This window comes from Dreissena polymorpha, chromosome 11 (genome assembly GCF_020536995.1).
Source record: "Dreissena polymorpha isolate Duluth1 chromosome 11, UMN_Dpol_1.0, whole genome shotgun sequence".
In the NCBI taxonomy this organism is placed as follows: domain Eukaryota; kingdom Metazoa; phylum Mollusca; class Bivalvia; order Myida; family Dreissenidae; genus Dreissena; species Dreissena polymorpha.
The window spans coordinates 25,346,651-25,369,150 of NC_068365.1; the positions used below are offsets into that span (position 1 = coordinate 25,346,651).

Genomic DNA, 22,500 nt, shown 5'->3' on the forward strand with positions numbered 1-22,500 from the left:
TAAGCAACGTTTGATGTTTGGTAAGGAGGGTCAAACAAATTCACTCCATATGCCAGAGGTTTGGTTCAATAATGATGAAACTGGACCAGGATGTTTGTCTTGACGATATCTAGTCAAGTTTGACGTTTGGTGAAGATTGAATGATACGACTCCTCTCAGGTGAGCGAACTAGGGCCATCTTGGCCCTTTTGTTTAATAAACTCAATTGGTTTATTGAGTTCATTATACAGTAGTTTAATGCCCTATCACTTTATAATACAAATTTTTGAAAGCAGATAAACATGCACGGATTGCACCTATTAACAATTGATATACTGTCATCTTTAATAATAATAATTATTCAATTTTCCTTATTTCGTGGTTTATCGCACATTATCCCTAATCAAAAAGGCACAGGCTGTAAAGTATGACCAAAAGAAAAATCACTGCTTATTCTTGATATTTATTGTATAATTTATTGATTCATGTTATGAAACCATCATTGACAGAAACTGAGCTTTTTATATAACTTTGAAAATGAAAACTATAGTGTACAATGTTAAATTAAAGAAATCACAACCTGGTGTGAGTAATGGCCCTATTCCACTACGAAAACAAGCCCATGATTCGCTACGATTTATCACATTTATTGAATCGGGAAGACTCGTGACAGTCTACGATTCAGTTTAGACACTGGTACGATTGAGTTACGTCGAATTGTGGGGTTTGGTTGAAGTCTTGCGAATAAGGTTGCGACTTCAATACGATGTGTAAGAATCTACTGCCACTGTACTACAAATGATGAAGATCGGTCATGACTAAGCTAGGACCTCACCAAAAGCACCCATGAATTAGGCGCCAATATCTATTGACATTGATCTTATTCGCGAGAATCTTAGCGAGCTCGCAACTCACTCAGGGTGAACTCGTGAGAGTCTTGATCTAATTAGCGAGAATCTTAGCGGGCTCGCAACTCACTTGGGGTGGACTTGTGAGAGTCTTGACAAATTCGTAGCTAATTCGTAGACAGATCACGTGATTACCGATGTCCTGATTGAGTCACCAATTACCTATGATTCCATTCCGATGCCCAAGAACACACTACAACGCTGTTACTAGTCAACTGCGATTCAATTCAGTCTGGGAGGTCCTGGTCAAATTTTAAAGACGTTTAAAATCTGGGCACGATTTTTCGGGAGCTCATGAGTTGCAGAAATCACTTATGACCGGCCAACGACTAGCTATGAATGAGTAAGAACCTTTGCCAATTGAGATACGAATGTCCCTGACCTCAAAATATTGGAAATCGGGACAAAACATTGGGAATCGGGTCGTAGTGGAATACCCCTAAATCATTGGAAAAGGCCTTAAACTCAATTATAACTACTAAATAATATTGAACTGGTATTTTGCAGATATAATGCATTTATTTGGCAAAGTATATCAATTTACATTGACAATATTTTTTGCATTTTTTATTTTTCCCTTTTCGCTCGCCTGTGAGTTAACAAAAAATAGAATAAAAATGAATTTATGTTTATTTCGCTTGCTGGCTCCAGTTTTGGGAAGCAAAAATCAGTAGAACAAAACTTCAATTTATTGTGGCTTAAGAAAGGTCTTTAATTCAATGTAACTTTCTAAGTGACTACAAATGCGTCAAAATGCGTATCTAAGTGGTAAAGTATGTATCTAAGTGGTAAAGTATGTATCTAAGTGGTAAAGTATGTATCTAAGTGGTAAAGTATGTATCTAAGTGGTAAAGTATGTATCTAAGTGATAAAGTATGTATCTAAGTGATAAAGGGTTAAGCCCCATTTTCTCACAGCTTGAATTATCTTTCAATGCTCTATTTTATATCTTACCAGAAAACAAAATCAATTATTGGAAAAACTAGAATGGTGTTGTTAAGAAAAGGTGAAAGGTGATACAGTTACTTTTGCTTTTAATAACAACACTTGAATCATACATGTACATGTAACACCAATGTATACCAGAGGCATTATTCACACAAGAGCAACAAGCAAATTATTTCCCGCTTGTTCATAGCACATTAAAGATTGTCCCATGCTGTAAGAAAAACAATGGCAATGCATGGTTTAATCTTGATCTTCTGTTAAAAGTATCATAAAAAATACAATTTAGTCAAAATGTTTTTCTGATTGCTAACAATTGAGTATGGTACATGTATATATCTAGCCATTCCAAAAAAAATAAGTATAATTTTCAAGCTGCGTAAGTTTTTTTTACATATTCGGATGATTTTGTGTACATAACTTATCACTCTAGCAATGTCCATGCTTTAACATTCCTTATTTATTTAAACATCACTATATAAAAAAGTTTTATCAACAGTGAGGGAACCCATTATGTTTATACAATTTGCACAGTAAATACTTAATGTTCTTTATAACGTTGTTATGTATAAAAAAAAAATTGAGTTAACCATATATATATATTCCACATCATGAACGTATATTTATATTCCACATCATGAACTTAATTCTTATTCAAGTCACTTGTTTAATGTTTGAGGTAGAGAAACCATTCTAATTCAACAAAATTCATGTTTAATATTTCCTTTTTTTATGTTCTAGCTCTTAAAAACTTATTTTAAAAATTTGAGCTACAGATGGGAAAATAGGCCTTTATGAAGTTTCATCCCAACTTAGCCTGTGTTGTATGAAGGCTAATCAGCTTTGCACTTTACGCCTTAAGTGGATTTAACCCTTTGCATGCTGGGAAATTTGTTGTCTGCTAAAATGTCGTCTGCAGAATTTCTCAAATTAGCATTTTCTTCGATTTTTTTCAAAGAATATTATCAGAATAGCAAACAGTTTGGATCCTGATGAGACGCCACGTTCTGTGGCGTCTCATCTGGATCCAAACTGTTTGCAAAGACCTTCAAAATTCGGTTCCCGCATTGTAAGGGTTAAGAAGAATCTTCCTTAAAAAATAAATACCATAAAAACAAAAAGTGTTTCCCTGTTTGGCCTGAGCCGACTGAGTACACTTTACACAAATGCATTAAGTTTTTCCGGAACCAGGTGCATATTTATTCCACAGCATGATCTTTGTTCTTATGTTTCAAGACATATTTTCTTAAGGGGAACACTCTGAGGAAGATCCTCTTTAACAGGGGGTACTTCTTCTTCGACGGCTCACTAACATCCCTGTCACTGTAACACAAGTGTCCCTTATCATCATCATTCATGTCCTTATCATCAGACACAGTTTCCACAGCTTCCTCCTCCTTCACCTTACTGAAGCCCAACAGACCAGACACACTGACGTCACACAAGTCATTCTTAGTTTCACTTTCAGTCATCTCCAGATCAAAATCAAACACATAAGTCACTAAAAGCTTGAAACTGGACACTGGTTTCATGGCATCGAGTTCTCCCTTTTCCACTACACTCATCAAGTTATCATAATCCTCATCCAATTTGTTTTTCTGTCCAAAGATGTCTTTCTGCAGATTATCATAGTCCATGTTAGTGGAATCTGATGCAAGCTTGGTCGAAAAGCTGTTGTTCAGGGCTTTCATTTTTGGTGATTCCAACGAAGGTTGTGTTGATGGACCAGTGTTAAACGCCTCCTGTGGATTGTTATCCATGGATGTGGAACCCAGGTCCTCTTTTGTTTGTCTCTCATACATCATGTTCAGAGAAACCCTAACTGTATATGACTGTAATAATAAAAACAATATTAATTTAATTTAGTCATAAATATTACATTTATGTAATATATTTTATTATTTTTTCACTGTAATGAAAAAAAAAACATCATTATTTGTTTGAATATTTTATATTCTTTTATACCTATTGATAAAATATGACATTTCTGCAGTGAAATAACAGCAGTAAAAATAAACAAATTGTTCTTTTCACTGGTGAAAAGAACAAATTTTCGGAACTCCTATTTCTATTTTTAGATTATCATAAATAATTATATATATATTTTTTATGATAACAAGTGAATTTAAATCGGCATTCCACCGAATCCAACATATTTTCTTTTTATTTTATGCTTTTTCACCGTTTATTTACATTGTTAAAGAGTTCAACTGGAGAATTGCGCTGGTATAATGACGTCATTTCGTCACACTAATGATGTCATTATACCCCCACAAACGAAGTTTAGGGGGGTATATAGGAGTGCACTTGTCTGTCTGTCGGTCGGTCTGTCTGTCGGTCCGTATTAAGTGTCCGCTCTCTAATTCAAGTAATTTTCATCTGATCTTCACCAAACTTGGTCAGAAGTTGTATCTACATGATGTCTAGGCCAAGTTCGAACATGGGCCTTGTTGGGTCAAAAACTAGGTCAGGGGGTCACGTAGTGCGTTTTTTAACAATCAGCATGGTGTCCTCTCTCTTATTCAAGTAGTTTTCATCCGATCTTTACCAAACTTGGTAAGAAGTTTTATCTAGATGATCTGAAGGCCAAGTTCGAACATGGGCCATGCCAGATCAAAAACTAGGTAACAGGGTCACTTAGTACGTTTAACACATTGAGCTAGTGTACGCTCTTTATTTCAAGTAGTTTAAATCCGATCTTCACCACACTTGGTCAGAAGTTGTAACTAGATGATGTGTAGGTCAAGTTCGAACATTGGCCATGCCTGGTCAAAAACTAGGTCACAGGGTCACTCATTGTGTTTTAAACCTCACCATGTTGTCCGCTTTTTAATTCAAGTAGTTTTTATCCAATCTTCACCAAAATTGGTCAGAAGTTGTATCTTGATAATGTCTATGTCAAGTTTGAATATGGTCATGCCGGGTCAAAAACAAGGTCACGGGGTCACTTAGTGCGTTTTAAACATCACAGTGTTGTCCGCTCTATAATTCAAGTAGTTTTCATCCAATCTTCAACAAACTTGGTCAGAAGTTGTATCTAGATGATGTCTAGGTCAAGTTTGAACATGGGCCTTTCTGGGTCAAAACTAGGTCAAGGGGTCACTTATTGCGTTTTAAAAATTGAGCATGGTGTCCGCTGTTTTTTGTGAAGACGACATGCAAAATATTATGTGTCAATGCGGCATGTGGGGGTATTAGTCACGTCTGTGACAAAGCTCTAGTTTTGTGTTTTGAAATGTATTGAGGCACGTCACGGGTAGAAAGGGTAACTTTTCAGCGAAAGGGAACAGCTGTTGAAAATTTTCTTGAAAAAGAGGCATGAAAGAAACAGAAAATGTGTTCATGTCGGTGTTAGATCATTTGTTATTTCACTCGTGATCATTGTAAAATAACAAACGATCTTACACTGACATGAACAAATATCCTCTATTTCTTACACACTTAACTGTTAAAATAATGTTGTTTTTGTTTTTATTACAGTGATTAAATTATTACACATTGTACAAATAATATTTATTATATTTCATTCTTTATCGACTGATTTAAGAAAATACTATTATGAAATAATGGATATGGTGTTCGCCTGGCGACCGGTAGGTCATGGGTTCGATCCCCACTGTGGGAGCATTCTTTAGATCTCCCCCTAAGACACCAAGTACTGGTTCTAGGCCCAGGAAACGGACTCGAGAGCGTTTATATATGTCTTAGGCTTTCGATGCAATCGAGCTAAAATAAATAGGGTAAAACTAAATAATTATTTGAATGTTTTATTTTTTATAATTATAAATTAAAAACAACACAAAAAAACAATACTGATACATAAATCATTGGTCATTTTATATTTAATTATTATACTTGATTATATCTAGACTGTTATAGGAAAATAAATAAAAAATTATTATCGAATGTTTATAATATTCCTAACAATCATGCCTAAAATGACATAAACATTCAATACTGTTACATGTACATAATGATTTTACTTTTTATTTTATATTTTATCATATCCAGACTGTAAGGAATTAATCAAATTTAATTTAATTAAATTGTTTTATATTAGAATATGTCCATTTTCTTAAAATCATGTTTTCTAAAATGAAAAACGAAAATACAATACTTATATATAAATCATGTTTCTTTTTAAATTGAGAAAAATACTGTTACTCACTTTGTTTAGAAAAGAAATCCTGATAAAAAATATTGCTTGCAAGTATGTTAATGATTTAGTAGGATTTGATATTTCTTGTGGTATTTCTTGGGCTTAAATACTTAGGTCTTCAGGATAAAAAGATCTTATCCAAATAAAATTGACAATATTCTCACATCTTTAGATAAATGCAGATTTTACCTGATGTAATGTTGCACAATGGCACTGTTTCACAATCAACCTGTCAAACATATTTAGCACTTTTATTGTGTTATCAACATGCCTGTACAGTCGGTGTTCAACTATCTAGATGTTTATCTCTAAAATTATTTTCAATATTCGATTGTTTACTCATCAATATATTTGTCACTCATTTATGGTAAGGTCTTTTGATAATTGAAAACAAAGTTATGTAATTATCACTTTTAATGATAATTAACAAGACTATTCAATCCTTTTTTTAGTTATGATGTTATGATGGCAGTGTTCTTTTCACTGTTGAATTGAGTTGAAGCTGAAAAGAAAAGAATTAACATGTCAATTATATAATACTGTCCCGTAATGCCCCGAAATTACCCGTATAACAAAATTGTATCTGTGTGTCGTATAAATGAATCTGCACTTAAAGTAAATTAAGATTCACGTCGTACATCAAGTCATTTCGTCAATTGTCAGAATGAAAGTACAGTTTATATTCCAATGCATTATTTTCTCTTTCCTGGATATTGTTTTGATATGTTGATGCTGCATTTACAAGTAGTATATATGAAGTGAAAACACCAAAAAATAAACAACGGTTGCGATACACACTCATAAAGTTTAAAACATAGCATATGCTGCTAGATGTGCATAACACTTTACTAATGGGTTTTGGATACCACTTCGGAAGGGGGTTTATTCCGCCTGTCTTAAAACTTGAAGGGGGTTTGTTCCGCTATGGCGTTTTAAGGAAAGGGGGTTTATTCCGGTAATCTTGATCTTGTTCTTAAACAAATACTTCACATGTAATTATTACACTTTTTATAAGAAAATTATAAATTATTATTTAATTTTAAAAAATAATTTTAATTATAAAATTATACATATTTATTGTAATAAGTAAATAATAAATAGCATGTGTGCTAAAAAATAGTAAATAACATGTGTACTAAGAAAATAATAAATTACATGTGTAATTAGAAAATATTAATTTACACATGTTATAAGAAAATAATAAATAAAATGTTTAACAAGAACATGTAACATGTAAATAATAAAATACCTTTGTCATAAAAACATGATTAATTACCCTTTCAATAAGAAAATGATAAATAACATAATTGTAATCAAATTTAAAACACCTTAATACTTATTATAAATCCACGTTGCAAGCAGTTCCTTACTCTTTTTATCTGCACTGACCAAATGTGTCAAGATTTTCTCGAGTTAGAACACAGAAACTTTTATAACTTTCCAGATAATCTACTCAAATATTATTCCAGATTTACAGAAGCCATTGTGACTAAATCCAGCATTGAAAGCTGTCAATTTACCAAGGCCTATATTGAGAAGGGGGCCGTTTATTTAAAAAGTGCTTGGTAACCATGGGGTGGCAAGTTTGCTGTCAGGTGTCAATTAGGGGTCTTTGTGGGCCACATGTTTGGCATGTGTTTGTTTTGACAGTTTTGTAATCCCTTTTTGAAAGATTAGAGGTATTAGGCTTATCATAGAATAGAGTTAGATCAAAGAAGCTTGGGCTTTTGTAATATTGATGTTTTAATCAATACATCACATAATGTATTGATTTATTTACAGTTCAAATATAAATCAAGATTTATCTATTTGTATGATGTATTATCAACAGTATTTGAAATACAACAACAACAACAACATTTATTAGCTCTTAAGCATACAATTGCCTTTTGGCCAAAAGCATTATACAATTATACATAATACACAAGTGTAACGAAATGGATGAAAATTATTATGAAATTAGGTAATAATTATAAAAATTATGTAATGGAGGAAGGTAACAAATATTTTACTGCTTCATAACATAGGATATGTTCTTCTAACTTTGATAATGATAGTTCTTAATAAAATAATGAGACAAATAGTTCATTGTTACAATCAATTAATTTATCTATGTATACGTTTTTTTCCCAGAATTTGATGAGTAATAATCAATATGAATGTTAAAATGAAACTAATTATGTTGAACAATGTAATATTTGTTTCTAAATTGTAACGTAAACAATTCACATAATATATATATGCGGGGCATTTTTCTCTATATCTATATAGTGAAAACATGTGAACGCTCTAGAAGTCACATTTTTGGCCCAATTTTCATGAAATTTGGTCAGAACATTTGTCTATGATATGAGAGTTGAGTTCGAAAATGGTTCCGGTCCGTTAAAAAACATGGCTGCCGGGGGGGGGGGGGCAGTTTTCCTTATTTGGCTATAGAGAAACCTTGTAAACACTCTAGAAGTCACAATTTTTGCCCAATCATCATGAAAGTTGGTCAAAACATTGGTTTTATTGATATCTATGACGAGTTTGAAAATGGTCCAGATCGGTGAAAAAACATGGGAGCCAGTGGGCAGGGCATTTTTTTCTATATGTATATAGTGAAAACATGTGAACACTCTAGAAGTCACATTTTTGGCCCAATTTTCATGAAATTTGGTCAGAACATTTGTTTTCTTGATATAAGAGTTGAGTTCGAAAATTGTTCCGGTCAGAGTAACATGGCTGCCGGGGGGAGGGGGGCAGTTTTCCTTATTTGGCTATAGAGAAACCTTGTAAACACTCTAGAAGTCACAATTTTTGCACAATCATCATGAAACTTGGTACAAAGATTGGTTTATATATATCACATAATTAATGTCATAATTATTGCCCTTAGATTGTCCAAATTTTCATTATATTATACAAAATCCTTGAAAACACTCTAGAGGTCACAATTTTGTTTCAGATTTTATGAATCCTGGTCATAATATTTATTTTTGTAAGCAAAGTTTGATGTTTGGTAGGGAGGTCACCAGGTCAAATCTTACAAAAACAAAAACACTCCATATGCCAGAGTTTTGGTTCAATAATGATGAAATTTGACCAGGATGTTTGTCTGGACAATATCTTGGTCAAGTTTGATGTTTGGTAAAGATTTAATGAACCGACTCCTCTCAGGTGAGCGAAATAGGGCCATTTTGGCCCTCTTGTTCTTGTTTACGCGATAAAGTCCACAGTTTTCATCCGATTTTTTCAAACTTGTTCAGTGTCTTTATCTGAATGATGAGTCAAACTATTGAAAATGAGCAATATTGGAGTTATAAGTCCAGAATTATCTTCCCTTGAATTTGAGAAAAAAATGAAAATTCAGTTTTTTAATGTTATAAAGTCCTTAATTTTCATCAAATTCTTGGGAAACTTGCACAGTGTCTTTGTATCAATGAGGACTCAAACCCTTTTTTTTTAAAGAGCAATAACGAAGCAATAAGTCCAGAATGACTTCTTGAATATGAGAAAATTTTGAAATCCCGCTTGTTTACGCAATTAGATCCACAGTTTTCATCCAATTATTTCCAAATTTGCACAGTATCTTTATATCAATACGGACTTGAACCCTATTGAATATGAGCAGTATCAGAGAAATAAGTACACAATACTTTTCCCTTGAATTTGAGAAAATTCTCCTTGTTTGTGCGATTAATTACACAGTTTCCATCTTATTCTTTCCAAACTTTCACAGTGTTTATAGCAGTAGAGCGATTCAGGCCCTCATGGGCCACTTGTTTATATATTTTAAAATTGTGTTTCATACTGTTTATAAGTCCAAGAGTTGAAAGGATTCTGTTTTTCTTCTGACATTGAAAACTATATAGTTTAATATCTAGACACACAATGTTGAAATCGTTCATGTTTGGGTGTCCTGATTCCCAACGTATCCGATCCTGACACATAATCTGAATACCGGTAGTGAAGTTTGGTCTTCTTATATGAATAGTCTCATCGATTACTAGTAATTAACATTTTCGGATTATTTTGGAATATGGACAGTACCAGAACAAGTACATAATATTTGCTACATCATTTTTATAAAATATACATAGATAATTAGCAACAATGTTCATTTTAAACAAATGAGATTTTGTTCCTAAGATTCTGTGGACTTTTCTGCACTGGAATCATCTTATATATGTTTCTTTAGTTCACATAAGTTTTTCCAGTAAAAAAACAATCTTTATTCCATTTTGTTTGACAAGCTGGAATTCACTAGTTTGGATTAAAATTTTATGAATATGTTTTTAGTTCACCTGTCACGAAGTGACATGGTGAGCTTATGTGACTGTGTGATGTCCGGCGTCCGTTGTGTGTGCGTGTGTGCGTCCGTCAACAATTTGTTTGTGTAGACAGAAGAGGTCACAGTTTTCATCCAATCTTTATGAAATGTGGTCAGAATGTTTATCTTGATGAAATCTGGGTTGGGATTATATTTGGGTCATCTGGGGTCAAAAACTAGGTCACAAGGTCAAAAATTAGGTCTCTAGGTAAAATATTAGAAAAACCTTGTTTAGCCAATAGAGGTCGCAATTTTCATCAAATCTTTATGAAATTTGGTCAGAATGTTTATCTTGATGAAATCTGGGTTGGAATAGTATTTGGGTCATCTGAGGTCAAAAACTAGGTCACTAGGTCAAATAATAGAAAAAACGTCAATAATGTGTTTGTGTAGACAGTAGAGGTCACAGTTTTCATCCAATCTTTATGAAATTTGGTCAGAATGTTTATCTTGATGAAATCTGGGTTGGGATTGTATATGGGTCATCTGGGGTTTAAAAACTAGGTCACTAGGTCAAATAAAAGAAAAACCTGGTGTAGACAATAGAGGTCACAGTTTTCATCCAATCTTTATGAAATTTGGTCAGAATGTTTATCTTGATAAAATCTGGATTGGGATTGTATTTGGATCATCTGGGGTCAGAAACTAGGTTACTAGGTCAAATCATAGAAAAACCCTTGTGTAGACAATAGAGGTCAAAGTTTTCATCAGATCTAAATTAAATATTGTCAGAATGTTTGTCTTGTTGAAATCTGTGTTGGGATATAATTTGGGTCATCTAGGGTCAAAAACTAGGTCAAAGTAAAAAAACAACTTTTGTATACAGTAGAGGTCACAGTTTTCATCCAAACTTAATTAAATTTGGCCAGAATGTTAATCTTGATGAAATCTGGGTCGGGATTGTATTTGGGTCATCTGTGGTAAAAAACTAGGTCACTAGGTAAAATCATCGAAAAACCTTGTGTAAACAATAGAGGTCATAGTCTTCATCTGATCTTAATGAAGTATGGTCAGAATGTTTATCTTGATAATATCTGATTTTGGATCGTATATGGGTCATCTGGGGTCAAAAATTAGGTCACCAGGCCAATTCTAGTAAAACCTTGTGTAGATGAAAGAGGTCACAGTTTTCATCATGTCTTAATGGCATTTTGTCAGAATGTATTAATTAATGAAATCTTTGTTGGGATTGTATATGGGTCTGATAGAATTTAAGTTGATGTAGCAAGGTTAGTCCGGTAAGCGATTCAGGGCCATCATGGCCCTCTTGTTCTTCATTAGGGCTGGTGACTAATTTATAATTTCTGGTTGCTAAGGTTACATAAACAATTGAAAACAAGCAAATTCGTTGAATTGATATCCCCCGCCAAACTAGAGCTTTGTCACAGAAAAAAGCATTTTTTCAAGATACAAAGGGCCATAACTCTATTATTAACAAATGGTGTACAATGCCATTTGGCGTGCATCATCCTCTTATCCATGTATATACTCGTACCAAGTTTCAATGAAATCTGCTAAAGCACTTCCAAGTGCCGGACGGAAGGACGGTTGGACGGAAGGACGGACGGACGGAAGGACAGACGGACAACGTCAAAACAATATCCCTCCGCCTTTGGTGGGGGGGGATAACTTAAGTTTGAATCCTGTCCTAACTCAAAAGCTAGGTTAATACAAGTTATTGAGATCCTGTTCTTACTTCTACAACATTAATACAGTAGGGGACTAATGTTTTGTCAATGAAAAAGCCCTTGTTCAAATATGTTTTTATTAATGATATGAGATAATGTCTAATTTGCTCACATCAACCTAAAAAATACTGTAGATGCAAAATATTTAATGTCATCCAATTTAAATGTGTAAAAAGTATTATTGCCCTGAGTTTGAATCAAACATTAAATTTCTGATTTAATTTAAAAAAAGAAAACTTTAGCACGGAAAGAAATACTTCAAAATAATGAAGAGTTTTGTTTACCACTACTTGAATTTATTCATTGATTCTTATCTACTGAATATTTCATTGTTGTTGTTTTTCAGCTGCCCATTCTGTAAAACCAGGGAACTTTTTGAAAGCTATGAATCCAGACTATTTGCCTTTGTTGAGAAGTAAGTTGAATTCTATTTGGGATATTTTTCAAAATTTAATGTTAGGATGTATAACAGGATAAACGACTGTTGTATTATCATGGAAAACTATGGAAACAGATCTTTAAAGTCAATAATTGGCTTTTATTGGCACTTTAAGTTTGATCCTTGAAGTCAATTATTGGCTTTTATTGGTACTTAAAGTTTGATTCTTGAAGTCACAAATTGGCTTTTATTGGAGTTTGATTCTTGAAGTCAATAATTGGCTTTTATTGGCACTTTAAGTATGATCCTTGAAGTCAATACTTGGCTTTTATTGGTACTTAAAGTTGGATTCTTGAAGTCAATACTTGGCTTTTATTGGTACTTAAAGTTTGATTCTTGAAGTCAATAATTGGCTTTTATTGGTACTTAAAGTTTGATTCTTGAAGTCAATAATTAGCTTTTATTGTTACTTAAAGTTTGATTCTTGAAGTAAAAAATTGGCTTTTATTGGTACTTAGAGTTTGATTCTTGAAGTCAGTAATTGGCTTTTATTTGGTACTGTAAGTTTGCTTTTAACATCTATGGATATTTACTTTTACATGATAAATTTAAATAGGAACAAATACATGTACTACATGTAAGTATATACTAGCAGGTTATTTTATTTAAATATACATTTGTCATGCATACTGGGAATACATTTTTATCCATGGTACATACAAAGTGAGATCATATTTTTAACTCTTTAACTGCTGGAACCGAATTTTAAAGGCCTTTGCAAACAGTTTGGATCCAGATGAGACGCCACAAAACGTGGCGTCTCATCAGGATCCAAACTGTTTGCTATTCTGATAGTATTCTTTGAAAAAAATCGAAGAAAATGCTAATTTTAGAAATTCAGCAGACGACTTTTTAGCAAAAGACAAATTTCCCAGCATTCAAAGGGCTAAAGCATTCGAGCCTTGCTCTTGCAAACAGAGGTTTAATACATGTGCGTAAAGTGTCGTCCCTCTTGGAAACAGAGGTTTAATACATGTGCGTAAAGTGTCGTCCCAGAGTAGCCCATGCAGTACGCATCATGGAAACAGAGGTTTAATACATGTGCGTAAAGTGTCGTCCCAGAGTAGCCCGTGCAGTACGCATCATGGAAACAGAGGTTTAATACATGTGCGTAAAGTGTCGTCCCAGAGTAGCCCGTGCAGTACGCATCATGGAAACAGAGGTTTAATACATGTGCGTAAAGTGTCGTCCCAGAGTAGCCCGTGCAGTACGCATCATGGAAACAGAGGTTTAATACATGTGCGTAAAGTGTCGTCCCAGAGTAGCCCGTGCAGTACGCATCATGGAAACAGAGGTTTAATACATGTGCGTAAAGTGTCGTCCCAGAGTAGCCCGTGCAGTACGCATCATGGAAACAGAGGTTTAATACATGTGCGTAAAGTGTCGTCCCAGAGTAGCCCGTGCAGTACGCATCATGGAAACAGAGGTTTAATACATGTGCGTAAAGTGTCGTCCCTCTTGGAAACAGAGGTTTAATACATGTGCGTAAAGTGTCGTCCCAGAGTAGCCCGTGCAGTACGCATCATGGAAACAGAGGTTTAATACATGTGCGTAAAGTGTCGTCCCAGAGTAGCCCATGCAGTACGCATCATGGAAACAGAGGTTTAATACATGTGCGTAAAGTGTCGTCCCAGAGTAGCCCATGCAGTACGCATCATGGAAACAGAGGTTTAATACATGTGCGTAAAGTGTCGTCCCAGAGTAGCCCGTGCAGTACGCATCATGGAAACAGAGGTTTAATACATGTGCGTAAAGTGTCGTCCCAGAGTAGCCCGTGCAGTACGCATCATGGAAACAGAGGTTTAATACATGTGCGTAAAGTGTCGTCCCAGAGTAGCCCGTGCAGTACGCATCATGGAAACAGAGGTTTAATACATGTGCGTAAAGTGTCGTCCCAGAGTAGCCCGTGCAGTACGCATCATGGAAACAGAGGTTTAATACATGTGCGTAAAGTGTCGTCCCTCTTGGAAACAGAGGTTTAATACATGTGCGTAAAGTGTCGTCCCAGAGTAGCCCGTGCAGTACGCATCATGGAAACAGAGGTTTAATACATGTGCGTAAAGTGTCGTCCCAGAGTAGCCCATGCAGTACGCATCATGGAAACAGAGGTTTAATACATGTGCGTAAAGTGTCGTCCCAGAGTAGCCCATGCAGTACGCATAATGGAAACAGAGGTTTAATACATGTGCGTAAAGTGTCGTCCCAGAGTAGCCCATGCAGTACGCATCATGGAAACAGAGGTTTAATACATGTGCGTAAAGTGTCGTCCCAGAGTAGCCCATGCAGTACGCATCATGGAAACAGAGGTTTAATACATGTGCGTAAAGTGTTGTCCCAGAGTAGCCCATGCAGTACGCATCATGGAAACAGAGGTTTAATACATGTGCGTAAAGTGTCGTCCCAGAGTAGCCCATGCAGTACGCATCCCCTTATCAGGAGCAACACTTTCAGCCTAAACAGGATTTTTGTAAAGAAGAGACTTTTTTTACACAAAAATATACAATAAAAGTAGAAAGTGTCCTCCATGTTTAATCTGGGCAGACACTTAATGCACATGCATTAAGCCCTGTTTCCTAAGAGTGTGGCTCATTTATTTCTATTCTAGGGAGGTGATCCGGCTGGGTCCAGAAGTAGGGGGCTACAAAGCCAGCAGGGAAGGTACCTGGGCGGACAGTGACCTGGAGAAGGCTCTCAAAAGTCTACTGGGCTTTGCAAAGACCTACAAAAGTAAGTTATGACCTATAAAAGTAAGTAGAGACCAAAACAAGTAAGTAGAGACCAAAACGAGTAAGTAGAGACCATTAAAAGTTAGTAGAGAATATAAAAGTAAGTAGAGACTAAGAAAAGACCTTTTTGTGCAGGGTAGAGCCCTATAAAGGTAAGTAGAGACTTTTACATGTATGGTTATAATCGTAAGTAGAGATGTACACATGTAAGTAGATGAATATAAAAGTAATTCGGGGCTAGTACATTTAAGTAGAGACTTATGCATGTAAACGTAAGTAGAGAATTATAGAGAGAATTATGCATATTAGTGAAGACCTATAAATGTAGGTAGAGACATACCTATGCAAGTATTTACCAATAAAAGTAAGTAGCAACCTGTAAATAAATTGAAGACTTAATTTATTGTAAATTTAGACCTATAAAGATAAGCAAAGGCCTATAAATGTAAGGGAATGCTAACAAGTATAATACACATGGTAAACAATGATACTTGAAGCACTTTGTGGAAAGACCTTTAAAAGTAAGGACATGCCTGGATGATGTTTAAACTTACATTGCAGGTAAATTATAAATATGCATAGTAGATATGTTGGAAATTAAGAATAACCAAAGAGCCACAATAGCCTGATATTGATGTTGTAATGTTCCACAGTTGCTGAGGACCTGATTGAATATGGCACGTCCCATTTGAAACTAATTGAAGCACAGAAGAAGGAATACAAGGTAGGTAGAAACTATTGTCCATTTTTGTGTGTTCACAATTCTTTTCTGTTTATATACTTTGTGCAAATTGAACACGCTTTTGCTAAAAATGTTGATTCTTTACATTAAAACATACTTTTTTATGTCCCCTGATCGAAAGATCGGGGGTATATTATTTTTGGCCTGCCTGTCATTGTATGTGTGTGTGTGTCCCAAAACTTTAACCAAAACTCTAACCTTGGTCATAACTTTTGCAATATTCAAGATAGCAACTTGATATTTGGCATGCATGTGTATCTCATGGAGTTGCACATTTAGAGTGGTGAAAGGTCAAAGTCACCCTTCAAGGTCAAAGGTCAAAATAACAAATTCAGCAACTTTAACGAAAACTTTAACCTTCTTCATAACTTTTGCAATTTTGAAGATAGCAACTTGATATTTGGCATGCATGTGTATCTCATGGAGCTGCACATTTTGAGTGGTGAAAGGTCAAGGTCATCCTTCAAGGTCAAAGGTCAAATTTATGGCTTCAAAGCGGCGCAATAGGGGGCATTGTGTTTCTGAAAAACACATCTCTTGTTCCTCTCTGAACATAGTTTAAATTGTTCTGATGTTGGGAAGAATGTTTCACAGGAAATTTATACAGTTATATAATAAGTTTGGAATTGAAAGATAACAATGTTCATTCAAAGAAGAGTATAACATATGTTCGCATAACATTGTTGTTATTATGGCAATATATGTCAGACCATGTTGTAAGAGCTATCTATACCTATGGAAAGCTATGGCCTCGTGTGAAAGAAAACATTATTCAAAATATTGCCATGTGTATGCGTATTTCCATGACAGAATGTCCATGATGATTTGTTGATATAGAAACAGTTGTAACAATATTATAGTAAAGGTGTTTTTTTAATTTCTTAATATGAATATTGTATACAGCTTTTTATGCCCCCCCCCCCCCCCTGGTATCAACTGAACACTATCAAAACACCAACATCACCATCATCTCATTTTGACATTGAGCTACTTTTGGATTGATTCATAAAGTCTTTATTAAAAAATCAATGCCTCTCATTTCACCTTATCTTCTTTTACCTTGAATTTGGCCTAATTTGGAGTAAGACTTATTCAGTAGGGCAAATCAATTAATACTGACAAGGCTTCCATGGGTAACATATAGGTAGGTATATACATGTATTGTGTTTATCATTATCATATAGTTTTTTTCCCTTAAAATGTCCATGCTTATCATATTTGTATCAACATTTCCTTATCACCAATAACTGATTTATAAACTGTTTTAATATGCCTTACTTCCAATCAATAAAGGTTATTGGCATGATTTCTTAAGGGCATTTACACAAATACACATTTTATCTGGAGCTCTTTTTAATTATGTCAATATTGGTGTGATGATTGGGTATAAAACAATTTTTTATAAACTGCCAGCCCACTGGGCAGTTTTCAAAGAGCACTGCAGTTGCAAAAAGTGTTGTTCCAGATCAGCCTGTGCAGTACGCACAGGCTAATATTGGACAACACTTTCCCCCTTCACTGGATTTTTGCTAAGAAGAGACTTCCTTTAAACGTAAAAACAAAGTATAAAGACGGAAGGTGTGGTCCCTGATTAGCAAAGTTTCTCAAGTTATTGACACAAATACACATTTAATCTGAAGGTCTGTATAAATAAATGTTGGTGTGATGATTGGTGAAAACAAACTGTTCTAGAAACTGCGAGCCCACTGGGCAGGTATCAAGGAGCACGTTGCCACGTTTGATGAGCTGGACATGTCAACCACACGGCTACGGCTAAGACTTCCGGACGAGCCAGTACCGGACACACCTCAAATGAATGTCCTTGACCACAGTGAGGTAGGTCAGGACTCCTATATGCTATGTGTACTGACATTTGAGGTAAATTTTAAATTATAAGTTGTCATTGTTGATGGAAAAGGTACATTTTAAAATAAATTGCAAAATAAATAACGAAAATTATATAAATGTGTGACACATTGACAGCCATATTGGCAACAACTATATTTTTAGATATGATTGGTTTGTTGCTAAACAAAAATGACTGCTTTTTACTAGCTCTGTTGTCAACATGTCTGAAAAATATAATTGACATACAAATAAAATTAATGTTATTAGAATTTTTCTCCTACAACACGAAATAAGGTCACTAAAATATAATTTGTGAGATTGTATGACTTTGTTGTTTCAGCTGTCACAGCACAGTTTGAAACTGTCTTCTGACAGAATTGTGGCCAATGGTGAGCTAAGGAGAAAACTGGGCCAACTATTGTACCTAAGTAACCTAGCAAAGGTATGTGTAAAAAAAAATCTTTTTTATGAAGAGATAAAGATAATAAATGTGTTTGAACTATATACCCATTGAAGGCTATGAAACTTATGTAATTTCAATTGAATAAAAATTAAAGATCTAAAAACCTGTAAAAACTTGTGTACTATAGCACCGAAGCATAGGTCATTTCATTTCCATTTAAATCCTTCCTAATAAAATAATAGGATTTCTGTAGAATAGCAATGCGCACAACTCGATATGTATTGTTTTAACCTAACAAGGGCAACTTATAAAACATTTCTGAAATTACAGGAATCTTGCATATGTTCCCGTTGTGTATGCAGCCTAAGCAGCTTATAAAACCTGACAATGGACTCGTTTCAGAATCAGGTGAACACAGAGGATGGCCACAACCCAGAAGCCTGCCCCATCTGTCAGCAGGAACTAGGGAAAAATGTAGGACTTGTTAACACTTGTTAACTAATGTAGGACTTGTAAACTATTGTAGGACTTGTGTAGAGAACTTGTTAACTAATGTAGGACTTGTTAACTAATGTAGGACTTGTTAACTAATGTAGGACTTCTTTAAGGACTTGTTAACATAATGTAGGACTTGTTAACTATCAAGGACTTGTTAACTAATGTAGGACTTTTTTGTAAGACTTGTTAACATTTGTTAACTAATGTAGGACTTGTTAACTAATGTAGGACTTGTTAACTATTGTAGGACTTGTTAACACTTGTTAACTAATGTAGGACTTGTTAACTAATGTAGGACTTGTTAACTAATGTAGGACTTGTAAACTATTGTCGTACTGCATTACTATTCCTGGGTTGGCTTATACAGTTCTAGGGCTTGGTTATTAATTGTCCCCTACCGGTGAAACCAAAGGAAACTTATGGTTTGCGCTCTGTGTCCGTGAGTCTGTCTGTCAGTTATATGGCAATATGGAGATTATGCACGTCATTTCATTTTCTTCCTTCGTCAAAAATTCTGGTTGCAATAAAAAAATCATCTGACAATGGTGGAGTTTCACCAGTAGGGGACCATATTGATTGACAATTGTCTAGTCTTGTTTAGGTATATGTTATTATGGTCTGACTGGGTCATTGTAGGGCTTGTTTTTGGTCTGTCTGATTGTCATTGTATGTGTCTGTCATTGTATGTGTCTGTCATTCTGTCCCAAAACTTTAACCTTGGTCATAACTTTTGCAAAATTGAAGATAGCAACTTGATATTTGGCATGCATGTGTATCTCATGGAGCTGCACATTGTGAGTGGTGAAAGGTCAAGCGCACTAGGGGGCATTGTGTTTCTGACAAACACATCTGTTGTTATTTAAGAGCTAGGCTGTTATTGAAGTGCTAGGTTTTTCTGGTAGCTGGGTTATTATTGAAATGCTGGGTTTGTGTAAGGCTAGGTTATTATTGTAAGGCTGGGTTATTATTAAAGGGATGGGTTATTATTGTAGGGATGTATTATTATTGTAGGGCTAGGTTATTATCGAGGACTGGGTTATGATTGTTGGCCTATGTTATTATTGAAGGGCTAGGTTTTTTTGTAGGGCTTGGTTATTATTGTAGAGCTGTGTTATTTTTGTAGGGCTGGGTTATAATTGTAAGGAAAGGTTATCACTTTAGGGCTAGTTGAGTACTGTAGGGCTGGGTTATTATTGTAGGGCTGTATAACAGAGTACTAAGTTTGGTATTCACACAGTTCCTTTGGAAAATCTTAGTTAAGTTAGTGCATGTAATTACAGGTAAATATCAGATCATATTTCTCCATAGGAAGTCCTATGTTTTCAGCTTTATTAAGGATAAAACATTAATTATTTAGACAACATTTACTTGTTTTTGTTACGTTTACGCACACATTTGCCTCTTTTAAGGAAAATAGGGCTGAACGCGTGTTTGTAAAGTGTCTGGTCAGGCTTATCAGGGATGAATCTTTCCACTTAAATGAGATTTATGCTAAGAAGAGACTTTCGTTCAATGAAAAATACCATTAAAGCGAAGAGTTGTCCATCGTCCATGATTCACCTGCAAGACATTTTATGCACATGCATTAAGCCCAGTTTTAGAAAAAGGCTTCATACATACTGGTTTTCTGCCACTACTTCCACAGTGGAGTGTGATGCAGTGTGGACACTGTTTCTGCATGGACTGCATGAGAATACTGCAGGAGCGCGCAGGCTTCGGGCGTCAGAACTTCACGGTGAAGTGCGCCATCTGTCGACAGTCCAGTCACCAATCAGAGATCTCCTATGTTGTCACCTCAAGGGGATATGGGGACGAAGAGGATATCAAAGTCAGGGTAGGAGAAAGATCAAGGGCATTAACTGCCTATTGCAATTGTGGTTAAATGAGAAAAATTTATTTCAAGTGTAAATTAAATAGTAAAAATGGTGAAGTTAAGTAGTAACAACTTCTTTTTCCCACTTTGTTACCATAATCACTGAAACAACTTTTTTGACATTATGTCAACACTATGTAACGGTAATGCTTAATGAAAACATGAACATGATGAAAACAAATTTGACTTAATTTGTCATATTGTCATTACCTATTATGGCTTGATACTGTAAAAGAACTACAACAGGGTGCCTTGATATTAAAAATGACAATAGTTTTTCAAAGTGAGAAAAATACTTTTCCAATCTCAGGGCAGCCATTCGACGAAGGTTGAGGCGGTGGTACGATGTCTACTGAGGATACGAAAACTGGACCCCACTGCCAAGTCTCTCGTATTCTCAACAGTAAGAGTCTTTGTCATAGCATCCCCTTTTACTAAGTTGTACTTATTATACATGTACCCCTTCCCCACCTCTCTGGCAGAAAACAAAGGGGAGTATAGTATACATTGTCCAAGTCTGTCCGTCAGCATGTTGGTCCAGAGACGCAAACTTGTCCTTTGATGTACTTCCACACTTTTTATTGTTCATCATTCACTTTCCCATATGATATGAAGTTGTACATGTGCAATTTAAATAATTATATCTTTAGAAAGTTATTCTACTTTTCAACACATTGAAAAATTATGTCTTTACGTTTTTGTGAGGTACTCTGTCTTTGTGTATAGTGGAAATAGTTTGTGTGTGAATAGCCATTAGGCTATGCTCGAATGCATAGTGTTTCTATGTGTTTATACATGTAGTGTAATATAAAGCACCAAATTGGCGGTATTCTTAATCCCCAAATGCAATGTTGCATTGCCTGGATTTGTATTTTTAATAAATGTGGCAAGGTTTAGTTAACTACAATTGTAGTAATGGACCGGGTACTGGTTTTTGTCAGAAAATAAGCCATGTTTTATCAAAGATATTACAACACATTAAAGTTAAAGTGAATTGTCTGTGATCAAAATGTTTGTATTAAAGAATGCATGAACTAACATAAGGAAATGAATAGAATTACTCAAATGTACCTATCATTGAGTTAATTGTTCTAAATGCTTAGTGATTATACTTCTTAAAACATTGTTTCATACCTCAAAACTCATTCATGATGTTTAATAAGATCGCCTCCACCCTTTTCAGTTTTTATTTAAGCCTGTAATTTTTCAGACCAACCAACTATTAAACAAGAGGGTAAACTTTAAATGAAGCATTTCTATAAACTTGCTTTTTTTGCAACAAACACAATTTTTATCTCTCAAGTAATTGCTTTAACTCTGTGTGCCTGTATTTACTTGTGTAAAGTTCAATATTGAAACATGACTTGCGTGAATATTACAGTGGGTGGATGTTTTGAGCATCATAGGGAAGGCCCTCACGGAGAACGATCTCAGCTTCAAGCCCCTGTATGCCTCTGGAAAGTTCCAGGTAGGAATAATGCATGTTTATCCAAAAATTGGATAAACAGTATCATACTAACAAAATGTTATCATGAACCTTCAGGTCAGCTTTTTTTATGACTTATGGATCTTTAAGTTTCATGAAAATCAACTTTGATAATATATCCTTTATAACAATTATTTAAAAAAATATTGCAAAAATTATATCCATGTAAAATAATTATTTAAACAAAAAAATTATAAAAAATATATACACTGTTTATATTTATTTAAACAAAAACAATAAAAAAGGACAAAGCCCCAAAAAAACGCTTGATTCCTTCCCAGCACAACCTCTCAGCATTTAAAGAGGACCCAAGGGAGACCATCCTGCTCCTGCCCATTCACTCGGGCGCCAACGGGCTCAACCTGATCGAGGCCACACATGTGCTGCTTGTGGAACCCGTGCTGAACCCTGCCCAGGAACTGCAGGCCATAGGGCGTGTACACCGAATAGGGCAGACCAAGTAAGGGACCATTTGGTTTAAAGAATTGTGTCAA

At 35.0% G+C, this 22,500-nt stretch overlaps 2 protein-coding genes across 3 annotated transcripts in view; one reads left to right on the top strand and one right to left on the bottom strand.

Moving 5' to 3' along the window:
- The window catches only part of LOC127849707 (E3 ubiquitin-protein ligase SHPRH-like), a 65,207-nt gene that overhangs the window by 40,393 nt on the left and 2,314 nt on the right, over positions 1-22,500 (top strand). The window contains exons 21-30 of the mRNA XM_052382453.1: positions 12,338-12,406; positions 15,036-15,157; positions 15,810-15,880; positions 17,591-17,734; positions 18,087-18,188; positions 18,552-18,623; positions 20,293-20,481; positions 20,831-20,923; positions 21,902-21,988; positions 22,288-22,466. Of these exons, the coding sequence (XP_052238413.1) occupies positions 12,338-12,406; positions 15,036-15,157; positions 15,810-15,880; positions 17,591-17,734; positions 18,087-18,188; positions 18,552-18,623; positions 20,293-20,481; positions 20,831-20,923; positions 21,902-21,988; positions 22,288-22,466 (1,128 nt within the window). The remainder of the gene's footprint in view (positions 1-12,337; positions 12,407-15,035; positions 15,158-15,809; positions 15,881-17,590; positions 17,735-18,086; positions 18,189-18,551; positions 18,624-20,292; positions 20,482-20,830; positions 20,924-21,901; positions 21,989-22,287; positions 22,467-22,500) is intronic.
- Positions 2,893-20,403, bottom strand: LOC127850503 (uncharacterized). Of its 2 annotated transcripts, XM_052383591.1 has the most exons (3): positions 20,268-20,403; positions 6,181-6,493; positions 2,898-3,664 (listed from the first exon to the last, which is right to left on the bottom strand). In XM_052383591.1, exons 2-3 carry the CDS (start codon positions 6,229-6,231, stop codon positions 3,032-3,034), a joined length of 684 nt encoding a protein of 227 aa, XP_052239551.1. In that variant the 5' UTR covers positions 6,232-6,493; positions 20,268-20,403; the 3' UTR covers positions 2,898-3,031. The 2 variants fall into 2 exon arrangements, with proteins under 2 accessions (XP_052239552.1, XP_052239551.1); XM_052383592.1 differs by lacking the exons at positions 6,181-6,493; positions 20,268-20,403 and adding an exon at positions 6,001-6,139 and having other exon boundaries at positions 2,893-3,664.